At 34.4% G+C, this 18465-nt stretch overlaps 1 protein-coding gene across 5 annotated transcripts in view; it reads right to left on the bottom strand.

The window, feature by feature from the left end:
- Positions 1–18465, bottom strand: part of ARHGAP12 (Rho GTPase activating protein 12) — a 112304-nt gene that overhangs the window by 41071 nt on the left and 52768 nt on the right. For 3 of the 5 annotated variants that reach the window (XM_040645273.1, XM_040645275.1, XM_040645274.1), the window contains exons 5-7: positions 15585–15848; positions 8540–8680; positions 7275–7355 (exon numbers count right to left, since the gene is read on the bottom strand). In XM_040645273.1, coding sequence (XP_040501207.1) covers positions 7275–7355; positions 8540–8680; positions 15585–15848 — 486 coding nt within the window. The remainder of the gene's footprint in view (positions 1–7274; positions 7356–8539; positions 8681–15584; positions 15849–18465) is intronic. The other 2 variants (XM_040645276.1, XM_040645277.1) reach the window with 2 other exon arrangements.

Below are 18465 nucleotides of genomic sequence, written 5' to 3'. Positions count from 1 at the left end.
TGGTTTTTCACAGACCTTTGTTTGTAAATAAAATTTAGCATCAGTTCCTAAAAAGGTGGAGAGGGAAAAAATGGAAATGCAGTGAATTTACAGATTAATGTGGACACTCATAACACTGAGCCTCCCAATCCAAGATCATAATGGTATATTGCACCATTTATTCAGGTTTTACGTCCTTCAATTCTGCTCTGAAATTTTCTTCATTAAGATCTTACAAACCAGGGATGCCTGGGTGGCTTAGTTAAGTGGCTCCCTTTGGCTCAGGTCATGATCCCAGGGTCCTACGATCAAGTCCCGCATCAGGCTCCTTGCTCACAGCTGGAAGCCTGCTTCTCCCTTCTCCTGCTCTGCCGCTCCCCCTGCTTGTGCTGTCTCTCTCTCTCTCTCTGATAAATAAATAAATAAATAAATAAATAAAGTCTTTTTAAAAATCATTAAAAAAAAAAAGTCTTACAAACCAGGGCACCTGGGTGGTTCAGTCAGTTAAGCGTCTGCCTTCAACTCAGGTCATGATCCCAGGGCCCTGGGACTGAGCCCCACATCGGGCTCCCTGCTCAGCAGGGAGTCTGCTTCTCTCTCTCTCTCTCTCTCTCTCTCTCTCTCTCTCCTTCTGCCCCTATCCCTGCTCATGATGCACATACTGTCTCTCTCTCTCTCTCTCTCGCTAATAAGTAAAATCTTTAAAAAAAAAAAAAAAAGATCTTACAAACCTTTAATAGGCATATTCTTAGTTACAACTCTTCTTGTTGCTACTGCTGGTAATGTAAAGAAGATCTTAATTTCTTTCACATCTCAAACCTGACTTTTTACTAGAAAGATGGGTAGTTTGGGGTTTTTTTGAAGATTTTATTCATTTATTTATTTGAGAGAGAGAGTGAGCGAGAGAGAGAGAGAGCACAAGCCAAGGGGAGAGGCAGAGGAAGAAGCAGACTCCATGCTGAGCAGAGCACCTGACGAGGGGCTCGATCTCAGGACCTCAGGATCATGACCCAAGCTGAAGGCAGACACTTAACCAACAAAGCCGCCCATGCACCCCGAGAGATATGTAGTTTTTATGTTGATTTTATATCCAGCAACTCAACAGCTTTGAGTTTGTAGATTCTCTTGATATTTCTAATAATCAAAGCAACTGTATCTCTTTCTTCTCAATTTTTTTTACTCTATTGTTAAATAGAAGCCGTGATTTTAAAAAGTTCAATCTAGTTCCTAATTCTAATGAGAAAGCTTCTGTAACCCCACTATGAGGTATGAAATTTACTATAGATTATTTGACAACCTTTAACATGATGTAATACAGCATTACATTTGAAGTGATTTTCTTGTAGAAGCAAATAGTTGGGTGGTGTTTTTTTAATCCTTTCTGAAAAACCTAACAGGTGTTTTAGACTATTTATATTTAATGTAATTATATATGTTAGGGTTCAAGTCTGCCATTTCACTTGTTTTCTATCCTGTTATTCATTAGTGTTTCTCCTTTTCTGCCTTCCTGTGGGCTACTTGAAAAGTTTTTACTATTATATTTAATTCATCTAGTTTCTTGAGTCTATCTTTTGTTAGTTATTTAGTGCTTGTTCTAGGGATTACAATTCACATGTTTAATTCATCACAGTCTACTAGAGTATCACCATTTTACTATTTCAAGTGAAACACAGAAATCTTACCAATGATTACATCACTTTGCTCTCCCCTCTTTATGGTATACAGCTGTTATAAGTATCCTCTCTACTTACAATGAGTACTTCAGAAATGTTTTAATTTTTGTTTTGAATGTCAAACATAAATTTTAAAACTCAAGTCTCCTCAGATATTCACCCTTTCCATTGTATTTCCTTCATTCCTGATGTTTCAAGTTTTCTTCAGATATCATTTCCCTTCTGTGTAAAGGACTTCCTATAGCAATTCCTTAAGAACATGATGCTGGTAATAAACCTCTTAGCTTACTTTCATTTGAAAATGTCTTTATTTTACTTTCATTCCTGAAGGGCATTTTTGTTGGATGTACAATTATGGGTTTACAGTTTTTTCTTTCAGCATTTGAAAAATGTTATACCACTTCCTCTGGCTTCATGATTTCTGATAAGACATCCATTGCCATTCAAATCACTATTACCCTATAGGTACTGTGTTGTTTCATCAAACTGCTTTCAAGATTATTTTAGGCAGGAAGGGTAAGGGAAGTCTTTAGTTCTCAGAAATCTGACTACTATGTTTCTAGATGCAGATTTCTTTAGGTCTATACTGTTTATTATGTTGCTCAACTTCTTGATTTCTGTTGGTCTGTCTTTTGCCAAATTTGGGATGTTTTCAAGCATTGTTTCTGCAAATATTCTTCAACCTCATACTCTTTCTCCTCTTCTTCTAGAACTCTAATGAAATGAATGCTAGATCTTTTGTATTTTCCCAAAGATCTCCGAGGGTCTTTTCATTTTTTAATTTTTAATTATATTTTTTGGTGCACATGCTCATTTCAATACTATACTTCCGATACATTTGCTCACAAATCATTAGGGAAAGCAAGTCATATGACTTAACTCAAGTAACAGCAGAATATACCCCCACCCACGGTGGGAGGTCTCTACAAAGGTAAATAGCAAAGTGCGCTGATACAGGAATGGGTAAAGAATGGGTCCAATGAGGCAATCTACCATAGTAGGTAATCTGGTCTTTTACCCTTTGATAGCCGTTATGATTGTCTCCCTATATTGAAGTTCTGCACATCCAGTACAATTTGTCAACGTGTAAATTTATTTTTGTTTATCCTGGTCAGTATTTAAGGCATATTTTCCAGTTATAGACTCATGCCTTCCTTCAATTTTAGAAAATTCCTAGAAATTATATTTTTATATTATTTCCCTATCTTTCCGCCATTCTCCTCTTCTGGAATTCCTAGTTTATGAATATAGGAGACTTCCCACCCATCTTCCATTTCCCTTAACTATGCTTTAATATTTGTTATCTTCCTGCCCTTCTGTCAATAGTTTACACTACTGACTGCACTTTTTAATTGCAATGACTAGCTTTTTCATCTGAAATATTTCTAATTTATTTCTTATCGTATTCACCTATTTGGATATCACTTGTTTTTATTTTTCACAACTTCTTGTTCTTTTTTAATGAAAGCTTTCATATAACTCCAGATATCTACAACATATTTGAAGTCTGTATTACGTTATTAACAAAATTAACCTCAACTGGAGTATAATGTTCTAATTCTTGATTTTTTCATGTTTATATTAGCATTGGGTTCTTCATGTGCTCTACCTGGAATTTTGAATACCAGACTCATTTCGAGTGGGAGATGTTTGTTTTGTTCTCTTTTCATTCATCCTTGTTTTTCCCTCCCAGTCCTTCCTCTAGCCTAGTTTTACAGTCCCCTTCACCTACACCCAATCTAGAGCCAGGTATGCATAAATGTATGTGTGTACATATTCTGTCTCACTTAGCTGTCATAGGTACATGCTCCTTCTTTCCAGATTTATAGCAAACTCCTTGAGGATAAAGACCATGCTCTGTGCATTTGCATTCTTGATAACACCTATACAGTGCTGACCACCGAAGATGTACACACAAAACAGTAGCTTAGTTTCTAATATCTGCACTGGGAGTTACAAAACCATCTGACAGAACTTATTTTGGATTTACTAAGTACAGCCTCTAAAACATTTTGCCTTATTTCCTCATTCCCACGGTACCCAAATCAAACCTTCTGCCCACATTCAATTTAATTATAAGTTCAAGAAACTGCCCATTCTGACTTTATCCTAAGTGGTAAATGGTGGCAGAAAATGAGATAATACCACAAAACTAATGACTCAACAGTGATCACACTCAGCACCCATTTCCACTGTTGTGGAAGTACCCTGAAAGTTTTGATATGACTCATTCCTTGCCTTTCTCCTTTCTTTCACCTGGGACATCTCCACAAGTAGGTTTCTTAATGTTGAACCTGTACATCTTCTGAGCAGGGAAAGTATAGGAGTTAATACAAAAACAAACAGAAATATTTAGCTATGAGTTAAGTTTAGGTTCCAAATTGCTCCTTATATAAGGTCATCCCGAAAGCCTCTTCTTTTTGTCCTGACCTAGGACGAATCAGTCAAAAGAAGTCTTGTGTTTGATCTCCAAGCAATCAGAAACTACTATGAAGGAAGATGTGACACAACAAAAGATTCTTCTATAACTCAAATGGTGAGGTATTGATAGGAGCTACAATTAGAATTTGTCAAGTGGAACAAAAATTTAATATATGTTTAAATTATTTGATTATGTTAATTAAATATTGTTCTTCTATAATCATTTTCAGTGAATTAAACCTTCAGCAGATTTATCTTCTGGTATCTTTAAGTCAAAAATCAGATCTCATATTTGATAAGCTCAATAGAACCAATCAATGTCACAGAGTTCTCAATATTGAATAGTTATATCCCCAAATATATATTCCTTTCCCAGCACACAGGTATTACATATTTTGGCTCCCACTATCCATAAGATTTTTCTTTCCAATTTAATCGCTAAATAGCATTATATTTATAAATGGCACCAGTTTTGAAAAATAATAGCTGATGTTTCTATAATTTCTTCCCAGCACATTAACAAAAATATTGTTAATCTTATTACATACATCTTTTCTCCTAAAAGTTGATAATAGGCATATTAAACTTGGAATATTATTTCCCACTAAAAAGTTTTATTAAGAGACAATTAAACTAGGAAAATAAAGTTAGGCCATTTCATAACCAATTCTCTGTAAAAAAAACCAACCCCCCCCCAAAAAAAACCACAACAAACAAAACACCTCACAAACAAAAAAACCCAAATTGTTGTTAGAGTATCATTCAACTGCTATTCTCCAGTTTATAAAATACTATAGGAATCTGAGGGATTGGCACAACTTCAAAGTTTAAAAGGTAAGTATGGTTTTATCTGCAGAATCAGATTCCAAAAGTACTAATTAATGATGAAAATGAAAAAAATCCATGAATGTTTTACTGAATTGTATTTCATCATTTTAAAGAGTGATAATAGAAAACTTCCAACCATGAAATATGTGAGGAGCAATTTATGGCACTTTAAATATATTTTTATTTGGGTCTTTATTCATTCTTGGTATTACTTTATGGTTAATTTTAAATAAAAACAATGTGACAAGACGCCTGGGTGGCTCAGTCAGTTAAGCATCTGCCTTTGGCTCAGGTCATGATCCCAGGGTCCTAGGATCGAGCCCCACACTGGGCTTTCTGCCCAGCAGGGAGTCTGCTTCTCCCTTTCCCTCTGCCTGCCACTCCCCCTGCTTGTGCTCTCTGTCAAACAGATAAATAAAATCTTTAAAAAGAAAAAAAAGCCAATGTGACAAAACTATGGAGTCAGTAAAAAGATGAGTGGTTGTCAAAGGCTGGGGGAGGTAGTGAGCAGAGGATTTTTAAGGCAGTGAAAATACTTTGCATGATATTATAATGATGTCAGTATACTTTTGTCCAAACCCACAGAATCTACAACACCAAGAATGAACCCTAAGGTTCATGGACTTTGGGTGATTATGATCTGTCAATGCACGTCCATCCTTAGTAAAGAATATACCATTCTGGTGAGTGATGTTGATAATGGGGGAAGTTGTGCATGTGTAGGAACTAGGGATATATGAGAAATCTCTGTACCTTCCTCTCACTTTAATTGTAAACCTATAACTGTTCTAAGACAATTAAGTCTTAAAAAAAAAAGAAAGCCCACAATGTGATAATATCTTCATAACTCTTTGCATGTGAGTTTTGTAATTAAAATATAAAAGTTATGATTAACACATTGTTATGTTGCAAACAGCATTACTTTCAAAAACAATCCTATTGTCTATATGTAAAATGCCTATATGTAAACTTTAATACAACTTCTCACTTTGAAAGTATTAAAAAATGGTTAAAAATAATTTTTTCTGCTAAGCTGGGCAAAAGAGAAAGTACTTGTATAAAAAACATGCTAAAATGCATGTAAAATACATAAATACAAATGCTCATTTGAAGATTTGACATGGCTTTTTTAACACAAGAAAATTCTGGGGCTGTACTTGATAGCTAAATTAACCAAAAGAATTATTATTTCATTTATCCTCACCACTTACCCCAGAACCCTGCATCAAGTTTGCATTATAGCAACCTATGTCATTCTTTGATACCTTAACATATTAAAAGCTCTCAGACTTATAATGGAGTTCTTATGCTACTAGCTCAAAACAGGTCACAAAGGTGTTGTGAAAAATCAAGTACTGGCTGTACATCTTATTCTACTAGTATCAAGTCTTATAATTTCATAAAGTAATTAAAGGCCAGATAACATTCACATAGGAAGAATCCATAATTATTACTACTTTACTAGACAGTGTTCCCCAACCTTCAAGTTAGTAACACCTAGTGATTTTTTTCTACATCCATGTATCTGTCTACTAACAGTACTTTTCTTTAGGCTGACTTACTTTGGCAAAAAGACAAATTTCTTTAAAAACTGAAGTTCAACACTGCAGATATGTCTGCTAACTATAGTCATTTCCTAAAACATCAAAATTTAATATCAATTCAAATTTAAACATTTGCTCAGATATCATTTAAAATTATCTCAATACTAGTAGTAACAAGCACATGACCACTTTGAAACCCATTGCCTTAAGATAAACTCAGCCCTGATGTACTTATCTGAAAAGACATATCCAGTGAGACCCCAGAAGATCTTATCAGCACATCCTGCTAATGACTGACAGAATTACAACACACATTTAGATACGAGAATAAGCTGGCATACCGAGTTGCTTTTTTCTCTTTAAAAAAAAAAAGATCTTATCAGCACATCCTGCTAATGACTGACACAATTACAACACACATTTAGATACGAGAATAAGCTGGCATACCGAGTTGCTTTTTTCTCTTTAAAAAAAAAAAAAAAAATTAAATGTAAGACCAACCTCATGTAGGAAATTCAATATATGCAAGATGACTAGATATAAGATGGCCTTACTGGCACTGAAGGAAATTCTTATTTCTAGGAGTGATGAAAAACTGATTTCAAGTTTAACCAAAAGAATTTTTGAATAGAAATTATCAGTATTATACAGCAAAGATCACACACATCTTAGAAAAATTTAGCCGAAGGATTCTCAATGAATTCCTTAAAAAAAAAGTTTTGTTTTTTAAAAGTTGAATAAAAATTTTTAAAGTAAATCTGCTGAAGCCATTTTCAGATATTATTTTATCTATTATTTAAAACAGAAATTCAGTGTTAAGGTTTATTACCTTTGGCAATTCCCATTCCGAACGAGATCCATCTGCACTGTAGTAATATTGTCTACCTTGATCATCAACATGCTTGAGCCACTAGAAAAACAAAACAGGTGTACAACAACAACACACACAAACAACCAAACAAGTGTTATTTTCTAAATTTAAATAAAAGGGAGTTTAAACTTATACAACCAGAGATATTAGTTTATGAATTTTATTCTATTTCCTCAAGAATACTGTAAAAAAATTTACAAACTTATACTAAAAATTTACTAACTCATTAGTATAAGTTTGTATTTTAAGTTTGGTAAGAGTAAGTAAACTCAATATTAAATGTGAATTTATTTCCTCTCTCTTTCTTCCAGTGTCAAGCTAGTTCCAATGTCAAGCACCACTTAACACAAGAAAATATAACATAAAGACACACAGATATACATATACACTAGACACATGGCCACACTCACGCTGAAAACAAGGTTGAGGAATGAACAAAAGAGAATTTTTTTTTTAATCTTCAAATATAAAACTACTGAACAATTTAAGCCAAACTTCGTGAAACCCTTAGGAACTACCTCCTGCAGCCAATACATTTCTCACTCAATTATTATTTAAATAATACTAATAATAAAACTTCATACATATAATACAGGGACTATGAGGAGCAAAAGACTAAGTACTGCTAATTTAACATATGATCGTAATTGTGAAATACATGAAAACTAATGGGTCCTTATGTTCTAGTGTGAAGTAATTAAAGCAAGCACAACCAACCAGTTATCTTCTCTGATGATACCAGATGTTAACACATAAAATTTCAATACGTATTCCCAAACTAGTTAATTAATCATAAAGTACTAGACTCATGGTTTTTGTTTTAAATAACTTGATTATAAAGGAAAAGTAGTATAGAAAGTGGAGGTGGTATATCATAGTGACACATGCTGAGAAAACTATTCCCAAAAAACCATTCCTCAAGAAAAATATAAAGAAATATGTTTATTGAAGAAGTCTAAACAGAATGACACTCAATAGGTCTACTCTTAAAAAGGTCTGTCTTAAATGGTTTGACACCACAAAAATCACTGTAATTATAAGCAATTTAAAACCATGAATCAGTAGTTACATAATGAGTTTTCATGTTGTCAACTGGCATGATTTCAGAATTAAAATAAAGAATATTTTCATGCGTTTTTTTAAATACTACTAAAACTTCAGTACACAACTATTTTATGAAAGGATTCTGCCCTAAAAAACTAGATGAGAAGAAAAGAATGTACCTTTTCATTAGTATAGTCACTGGTATATAAGGTATGCCCACGTTCATCCAACTCTTCTGACCAACCCCTTGGAGGAGAACCACACTGACTATCTGACTGGCTGTAACAAATGCTGTGGTAGTTTTCTTCTGATGAAAGAGGCTATAAATAGTCAGAAACATAAGGATTTTTCTTCTTTGAATATATATATATATATATATGCACCAGTTGCAAATCTAAACAATAAACTGTAATTAGTTATAAGCACTAAGATATCTTGACTATATCTGAAAATTTAATTTTCAAAACAAACTGTTAGTCTTTCAAATGGTACACTGTAAGTGGTAAGGTGAAATTAATAATAGTTATTTTATCACAACGATGTAACTCTGGAAAAATTCACCACAATAAAACTGAAAACAATATTTTCAGACTGAGAGATAAAATGCTACCTTCTATTACCTAATCCTGCTTTTGAACTGAAATCAGGTTAAAAACTGACAGGAGTGTGTATGGGTATACACATCCATGTGTAAGCAAAATATGGGATGAAGGTACTTCATCAGACTGAGTTTCCTGAAAATTCTCATGCCTGGCAAACAACAGTGCTCAATAAATATATCTTGAATTATTACTTTTTTTAAAATGTGTGGAACTGGGATGGGGAGACACTAGTCTTGTAATACTATATTTTATATTCTAATTTATTGATTTTATCTAATGTACTCTCTCAATCAAATGTTTATTAAAGATAGTTGGAAACTAAACTTCAAAACAAGAAAAAATACTGAAAAAATTCAAACATGATAGAGGTGAAAAAATTCAGTATGGAAATAACTTAGGTGTGCTTTACTTTTAAAAGCATGATAAAATCCAGACATACAAGAGAAGCAAAACTTAATTTCTGCTTTTTCAAACAAGAGGCACCATAATGTGAATGAGTAGCAATTTGCTTACTACATTTAAACTTCATTCATTCACCAATATTTATGAGATTGGCACTCTTGTAAATGACCCCTCCAGGATCACTTTTAGGTAAAATACTTTTCTGCAATTAAATCTGACTCAGACTGTATTTTCTATCACCATAATTTGGTCTAAAACACTAAACTGTGTAGATTCTCAATGTTGTGTAAGTAACTTAAAGACGTAAACATACTAATAGGAACTTGTTCACAAAAACTGACATAGACAACTTTACAGAAGCCCTGCATAAAGTGAGCTATATACCTTTTGTAACAATGTTAAAAATGGAAAACCTATTTCAAAAATCAGGACTTATTTTTAAATTGAGACCACTTAAAATATATGTTCATGTAGGCAAAGTATAATAAAATCTTTTAGAAACAGAGTAAAGATCTATAAATGGAATATTATTCAGCCATAAAAAAGAATTAAATTTCATCATTGCAACATAGATGGACCTTAAGGCCATTATGCTAAGTGAAATAAGTCAGACAGAGAAAGACAAATACTGTATGATCCCACTGATGTGGAATCCTCAAAACAAAACAAGCTCACAGATACAGAGAACACACTTGTGGTTGCCAGAGGTGGGGGAGAAGGTTAAATGGATGAAGGGGGCAAAAAGGCACAAATTTCCAGTTATAAAATAAATAAGACATGGGGATGTAATGTACTGCATGGAAAGCACAATTAATAATACTGTACTGCATACGTGGAAGTTGCTAAGAGAGTGGATCTTAAAACTTCTCACAAGACAAAAAAATTCTGTAAGTGGTGATAGATGTTAACTAGACTTACTGTGGTGATCATTTCGTAATATACACAAATATTGAATCATTACGTTGTACACCTAAAGCTAACATAATGTTGTATGTCAATTACACCTGAATAATAGTAAAACTAATTTAGGAAACAAAGTCACTAAATCAATTTTTTCATAAACGTGACTTTCTAGCTGACAAAATGCTCCTATAATTTTCCCGATTTTTTTGCAGTAAGAGGTTCCTTTCTTGCATGCAAAGAAACTTCTGATATCTCAACATGTTTTATTACTTTATAGAACCAGGAGTGCCTTTAAAATCTTGATATTTATTGCTAGAAAAGAGCTATTTAGTGGCACTTAAATAAAATCAAGATTATTTTTGGCAAGCATTCTCTAAATGTTAACTGTGCTATACTCAAAACTCCATTTAGCAGGGTACTTGGCTCAGTAACTTTGGGGTATATATTCTGCAGCAAATATAGCCTTATAGAGGGGGCTACAGAGATATTCCATTTACAGGAGAATGACAGGTAGGTACTGAAATGATTACCTGGACTAAAACAATTTAAAATATCACATAAATTTTTTAAGAATCATCAAGAAGCAAGAGGTTGCTTAAGAAATACTCACAGGTCAAAAGCTAAGCAGAATATAAAGACCAGCTTTCTCTTTGAAGGCATTCGTCAAACCCAAAACTAGAACATTAATTTTCAAGGCCATGAAGTATTGGGGAACAGGAATCGAGACTACCAAAAGCAGGGAGTCTAACAGGATTCCCCCGACAATAAAGAACTAGCACCCCAAAGAATTATACCCTCAAAGTATCAGTGAGCTAGAAACAAGTCTTGTCCCTTTATTCCACACAGGAATCTTCCCAGATAAATGGGGGAAAATGGGAGAATCTCCAACCAGAAACCAGGCTTCATGCAATCCAAATTACTACCACCTAGGTGGCCTATAAAAACTAAAGCTGAAAATTCATTTCAAATGTTCACAGGATACTAGCTTCCTGGCAGAAACAAAAGCAAATCCTCTCTGACAGAACAAGCTTTCAACTCCAGCACTGAAGACTTCCTATACATGAATTTCCAAGCACTATACATAATCTCATACTAAAACACACACTCGTGGACAAGAAACGAAACAAAACACCATGAGTAAGAGCAGAAAAGCAGCATAATCTAACTCTTAAAGATCTTATGTACTAGAATTATAAAATACAAAATAATACTAAAGAAAGATATGATAAAGAAATGAAATACACGATCCTTCACTGGATCTTTCATTGTACGAAAAAAAAACTACAAAGGATATTACTTGACAAGTGAGAAACAATGTAACTGTATATTAAATAACATACCAATATTAAACTTCTTGGGTATGATAAAAATTTTTCACCAATAACAACGACAACAACAGTTTTGCTGGAAAATGTCCTTATATTTAGAGACTAAGATATTATGTTGTCTTAATCCAAATGGTTCAGAAAAAAAATTACTAGAGGGTAGAAGGCAGAAGGAGGAAAAGAAAAAGCAGATGTGGCAAAATGTTAAAAAAGGTAAATCTACATGAAGGCTATCTAGTACGGGGCTGTTCACTGTACTACTTTTTAGGTTTACAACTTTTCAAAGTAATAAGATGGAGAAGCTCTTCCAAGTAAATAAAAACTAACATATTTTTAAAATTTAAGGATTGGTTTAATATCAAATAAAGATGAAAAACAGTGAACAGGAACTACATTAAAAATTACTGAGAATGAAGCACAAAGAGACACAGAGATAAAATTCGTAAGTAAAGGGAAATCAAGAGACATGACCAACGTAAGCAGATTAAATATTCATCTAATCAAAGTCCCAGAACGAGAGGAAAGAGAAAGTGGGACAGAAGGTATATATAGACAACTAGGAATTTTCTAGAACTAATCAAAGATAGGACTTCTCAAGTTCAAGAATCCCAACAAAACCCTGGCAGGAAATAAAGATGATATGTCCACCTAATCACATTATAGGAAAATTATAGATAGGAGATCTTAAAAGCTGTATGCCAGAAGAGACAGCTGCTCTTCAAGGGATGACAATCAAACTGACAGCTGAATTTCCAACATCAACAATGGAAGCCTGAAAACAAGAGAATAAAATCTTCAGTGAACCAGGAAAAAACAAACAAGTAAACATCAACTTAGAACTATGGATCAAGGGGCGCCTGGGTGGCTTGGTTGGTTGGTTGACTCTGCGTTTAGCTCTGGTCATGATCCCAGGGTCCTGGGTTGGGCTCCTTGCTCAGCGGGGAATCTGCTTCTCCCTCTCCCTGTTTGTGCTCTCTTTGTCAAATAAATAAATTTTAAAAAATCTTTAAGGAAAAAAAAAAGAATTGATATCAAGTAAAGATATTCTTCAAAAATGAGGGAAAATAAATTTCCAGACAAAAACTAAGATTCTACCACTCACATCCTCACTAAATTTTAAACTAAGATTCTATCACTAACAAATCCTCACTAAGAAAATTTAAAAGTACGTGCTTAAGACAAAAGTTATCCAAGATAATCTGATTTGCATAAAGGACTGTGAGGGGAAAAAAAAGTGCTAAATAGGAGGATGAATTTAAGAATCACCATGTACAATAAGGGCTAAAAACAGAAATAAAAGACAACAACAGCCAACAGCACATACAGTTCTCACATGGCTTTAAAGAGCAAGAGAATACTGGCTAACTTTAGACTTTGGTAAGTATGCATGCTAACATTTCTAAGGCAGGGCTTGCAACGGCAGCAGTATGGACATTTAGGGCCAGATGATTCTTTGTTGTGGGAGCTATCTTGTGTATCACAGAATGTTTTTTTGTTTTTTGTTTTTAAGATTTTATTTATTTATTTGACAGAGAGAAAGACAGCGAGAGAGGGAACACAAGCAGGGGGAGTGGGAGAGGGAGAAGCAGGCAGCCCGATGTGGGGCTGACCCTGGGATCATGACCTGAGCCGAAGGCAGACACTTAACGACTGAGCCACCCAGGCACCCCTCACAGGATGTTTAATACCATCTCTGGCTTCTATCCACGAGATGCCAGTAGCCTTCCCCGAGTTGTAACAACAACAAAATGTCCCCAGACATTGTCTAAAGTCCCCCAGGAGGGAAAACTGTCCCCAGTTGAGAACCAATGTTCTAGGGTAACCACTAAAATAATAAGCTCTGAATTAGATGGAAGAATGAACACTTATTCCCCCTCTCAAACCTCACTAAAACTACTGAAGTATGCTTCAAAAGACTTATACCGCCAAGAACAGGGAGAACAGAAGAAGAGACAGCAGTCACAAAACTCTGGAAGCTGAGAAACAGATGAACAAAAACTGATCTGCAAAGAAAGCAGATTCTAAAATGGTGGCGGCAGGCTGTGGAGAGGGAAGTGAAATCCAACTACTTTACAGAGCAGAATCTTCAAATGGCTCAGGAACTGACAGTATTAGGTCCTCCTGGAGCTAAGGGTGAAGGCAGGGGTATTGCAGTGAGGACTAAAACTGCCAGAATCCCTTTCCTTCAGGCCTGCTTGCTAGATGTGCACCCTTCCCTTTTCCCAGTAGAAGTACAGGAATTAATTACCTCTTCTGAGGGAAAAACAGTAAGATTCGGATTTCAAAGACAAGAAGCACAAATGGGGCATGGGTACCAACCAGAAAGAGGGGACACTGAGGGACTACGTGCAAATCTAAAGGCTGACTACCAAGACCCTGGCAGCCCTTACTTTCCTGGCAGATTTTAAGACTTCTGTGAAGACTGAGTAGTCTAAAAGAAAGACCCACTGGTTCTGACACTGGAGACTCCTGGCAAGCAGCTGATCCATTTCACCATACACTGAAGTTCAAAATGCTCTCCAATTGTAAGAAAAAAATGATTTCCAACCCAGAATTCTATACTCATGTAAGCTATCAATTAAATATAAGAGAAGAATATAAACATCTTCACACAAAAAGTCTCAATATTACCTCCTATATGCAATCTTTCTCAAGAAATTATTAGAAAATGTGCTCTAGCCATTTTGGAAATATATATTTTTAAACAATTTTGCAGAGACTGGTAGTGTAAGCAGAGATTCTGATACACAAATCACTCTATTTATTAATATGAAAAGCTAAAAAGCATGTTTAAAGTTGCTGTATATACTTTAAATTTCTTTAAATTATTCTATAAGTGAACTCTTTCCCTAATTCTTCCAAATAATGAGATTTTACTTTACTATTCATATACAGGACAATATAACTTGAAATCTTTCTAGATCTACAATTCAAATAATTTTCCCAACACTTTTCTTATTTTAGTAACACATAAACAAATTTCTCTCACTACTCTCGATCTCATTCTTTAACACTAGAAGTACAAGTTACCACCAAGCCAAAGCTATAAATAACCAACTGAAAAACAGGACAAGAAGAGGCGTCATTAACTACAAAAAGCTTTTAGATTTTGCTAGATACAAGATGTGCTACTTGATTTTTCCAGCTCCTACCTAACCGGAGTTCTGTTTTGATTATGCAAGCTTTCTGTAAGAGCAGAGTGTCCTATGTGTAGGGGCCTCCATCTATCAAACAGCAGGATTTAACTCCATTCTATCAATCCTACCCAAGCCTCTCCTACATGTCTGAACGGTCCGAAGGAATCTCTCCAGACCTCTGACATGACTGTTTCTCAAAATATAGCTGGCCAAGTTCACTGCACCACCCTCCAAGAGGTATAGGTGAAGGTGAAACAAAGGTGGGGGGCAGGTAGTATCAACACTTAATAGAGAAAATAATGACTTTAGAGTGAACGGTCATACTTTACAAGATGGTCCACTTATAGCAAAGGAATTACATTATACTTATTTTACTTACATACAAATAAAAAGTGACCTTGTACCTCTAACACTGAAAAGTATCTCAGTAGCCAAACCAAGGCAATAGAGAAAAGTGTCTATTTTAACCAGTTCATAACTTTGTTTTTGTGGCTAAGTCACATCATATATTTTCTTTCCTTTTTCTAAAAAATGTCCCTGACTCGGCAATAACAGTAACTGTATTAGTATCTTCTATAATGTGAGGGAAGGCACTGGCACTAAGCAAATTAAATGAGTTAATTCAGGAACCAGTAAACACATTATAAGGTTAGCTACTATCTATTAGTTAGACATTAGAAAATAACTAGCATTAATATAATGAAACTGGGAAAGAACATTTAGTAGGTAGCTTAGAGGTTTCAAGTGTTCTACCATTTCAGTACCACGAAATAAACCTATTCACTTCTTTTGCCTTGAATAATGAAAAGAGAGAAAGTCTGGTAAGTCACTGGTTGAGTCCTTAATTACTCATACCTCTTGGTCTCCTGGACTCTGGAAATCTCCTTTGCTTATGCTTGTATCCCGAGTCCAACGAGGTGGTTTCCAGGTTCTTTCCTGGGTTCCTCTGTTATAGTAATAACAACGCCCTGAACTATCTTTATGAGTTTCCCATTCTCCATTAATCTGAATTGCTGGGCTCCCAGGAAGCGGGGGGACAGCAGACTGGGATATTTTCAGTTCTTGTAGATTAGCATAGACAGGAGAATCTGGACGTCCTTGATTTGGAGGTGTCGTTGCCTGTGAAAAATGTGAAATATTCATGCTTGAACTGGCATAACATCTACAAATAAAAATTAAATGAAACATAAGACACAGAAGATACATATAAACTTATTTTAAAACATATATACAAGTATATATATTCTCTCTAATGAAAAAAACAATTTCACAGTTTTAAAATCCATGATTTGGTTGAAGAAAACGTAAGAGCTTCAAAGAGAATCCAAAGTGTACTTAATAACTTTCCCTCACCCTGGAAACACAGTCCACTGGAAGTCAGGAACTGTGGGTTCCAGTTCAAGATCTGTCACTAACAAGTAGTATGACATTGGATTAGATCACCACATCTCCCTGAAATTGAATTTTTAAATCTCTGTAAATGAAGGAATCAGATTAAACCACAGAGATCTCCTTTGTCTCTAAAAGTCTATGATTTTAGGCAATTTTTTAAAAATACAATAAGTCTTACACATGAGTAATTCAACATTTATTTGGAAAACTATCAAAAGAAAGTTTTATGTTCTAAACTCAAATATTAAATCAGGAATATATAAGCGAAAGATAAAGGAGACAAAATATTTCAGCTAAGAATTTACTACATTCTATTCCTTCTCAGCAGTGATAAATCCTTTAATCTCTTCCTAGGTTCCTTATTTGTGAATTTCCTAACACTGGAAAAATAAGAATTAGCAGTAGATGATTTAAATGCTTCATCTCAATCTACAGCTTTACTTATTTTTAAATGTCTCACTAGATGTCAGTCAAGAGCAGAATATTCCTCAAACACTTTGCATAAGGACATTGTAAACTGTATTAAGTTAGAATTCTAGTTGCTGAAGAAAAAAGCACACGTCTGAGAACACCTTTTTTCACTGCATATTCACATTTGTGTATATATCTTTCCTTCTACGACAGAGTTTCTCAACCTTGGCACCAATAACATTTTGGATCACATAATTCTTTGTGGTGGGGGCTATCTTGTGTGTTTTAGAATGTTTACTAGCATCTTTGGCTTCTACCCACTAGATGATAGTGGCATTTACATTGTGTCAACTAAAAAGTCTCCAGACATTGCCAAATGTCCTCTGGGGACATAACTGACCCTGGCTGAGAACCACTGCTTTACATATAAATCCTAGACTTATATTCAGATATTTAATTACTTCTATAATGTACCCAAGAGTTCTATGAATGCTTAAAAATATGGAATTTAAAAAAGGAAATGTGGATGGATATGGTAAATCAGTTTTATTAAAATTAAAGTACTTTCACTTCTAAAATATTATTTGCCTGTAAAATAATTATAATGACTCTAAATCACAGAATAAGATTTAAAAGAGAACCCAAACATAATACATAGGTAAAATGATTACATTTGGTCTTTTTACACATGGTAATTACCCAACTACTGTATTCAAGGATACAAATTAGACTGTTCTCTTGAAATGTTAGCTTTGAATTTAGACCACCACCAAACAGCATCTTTCTATGAAGAAAAATCTATCTACAAAGACAGATTTCCATGCAGTATTTCTCTTCCAGACTAATTCCATATCCTGGTGAATTAGCCAAGTAACAATGTTTCTCTGACTACAATGAAGTCTGTTAATATAACAAACAATTCTCCATAGCAAATCACTTCCCAGAACCTTATCTAGAGAATGTTTATTCAACAAGTGTTAAAAGAAGGTCTTACTTTGCTCCTGATACTTTACTAGATTTGGAGAAACAAAGATGCCAAAAAACAGCCATTTTCTAAAAGCTATTTATGGAATATTATATGAAATCTTTAAGAACAACTAATTCCTATTATTTAAACAGTTCAAATTCAAAGTTTTTCTAATTTAAAAATTCAAAATGCTTCAACAGTTTATGAGGCTAGCATAATTCTAAAACAAAACCAGAGAATTAAATTAAATTATAAACCAACCACACTTACAAAAATAAATGAAAATACACGAAGTAAAACATTAGCAATCAAATCCAGGACTGCATTAAGTAAATCAGGAAAGTGGAAATATTAAGAAAGTCTGTCTTTAGGAACTCTTTTACTATAATTCTCTACATTAACAGATTCACATAATCATCTCCACAGATACCACCAACAAAGCATTTGATAAAATTCAGTGTGGATTCAGGATAAAACTCCTCGAAAGTAAGAAGAGGTATGATCCTCCTTTATTTGACTTTTATTTTTTTTTTAAGATTGTATTTATTTATTTGAGAGAGAAGGAGAGAGACCATCAGCACAGGAGCATGAGCAGAGGGGGAGGGGCACAATGAGAGGGAAAAGCAGACTCCCCGCTGAGCAGGGAGCCAGAGTCCAGGCTTAGTCCCAGGACCAGGGGATCAAGACCCGAGCTGAAGGCAGACACTTAACCAACAGAGCTACCCAGGTGCCCCTAACTGACTTTTAGAAATTATTTAAAATAAATATCACAGTTAGCAAGACACTGATAAGAAGCACTTCCATTAAAAGAATAAAACTAGGATGTCAAGTATCACTGCTTTTATTCAACACTGTACTAGAGGTTCTAAGCAATGTACTTAAGATATGAAAAATGAATTAAACTCAAATACCTAGAGGTAAAAAAAATACCCTGATATTTGTCAGTGACAACAAATATCTGGAAAC

This window comes from Ursus maritimus, unplaced genomic scaffold (genome assembly GCF_017311325.1).
Source record: "Ursus maritimus isolate PB19 unplaced genomic scaffold, ASM1731132v1 scaffold_31, whole genome shotgun sequence".
NCBI classification, from domain to species: Eukaryota; Metazoa; Chordata; class Mammalia; order Carnivora; family Ursidae; genus Ursus; species Ursus maritimus.
Note: the sequence above shows the minus strand (reverse complement) of the source record. Positions and strands in the feature narration are given on the sequence as shown.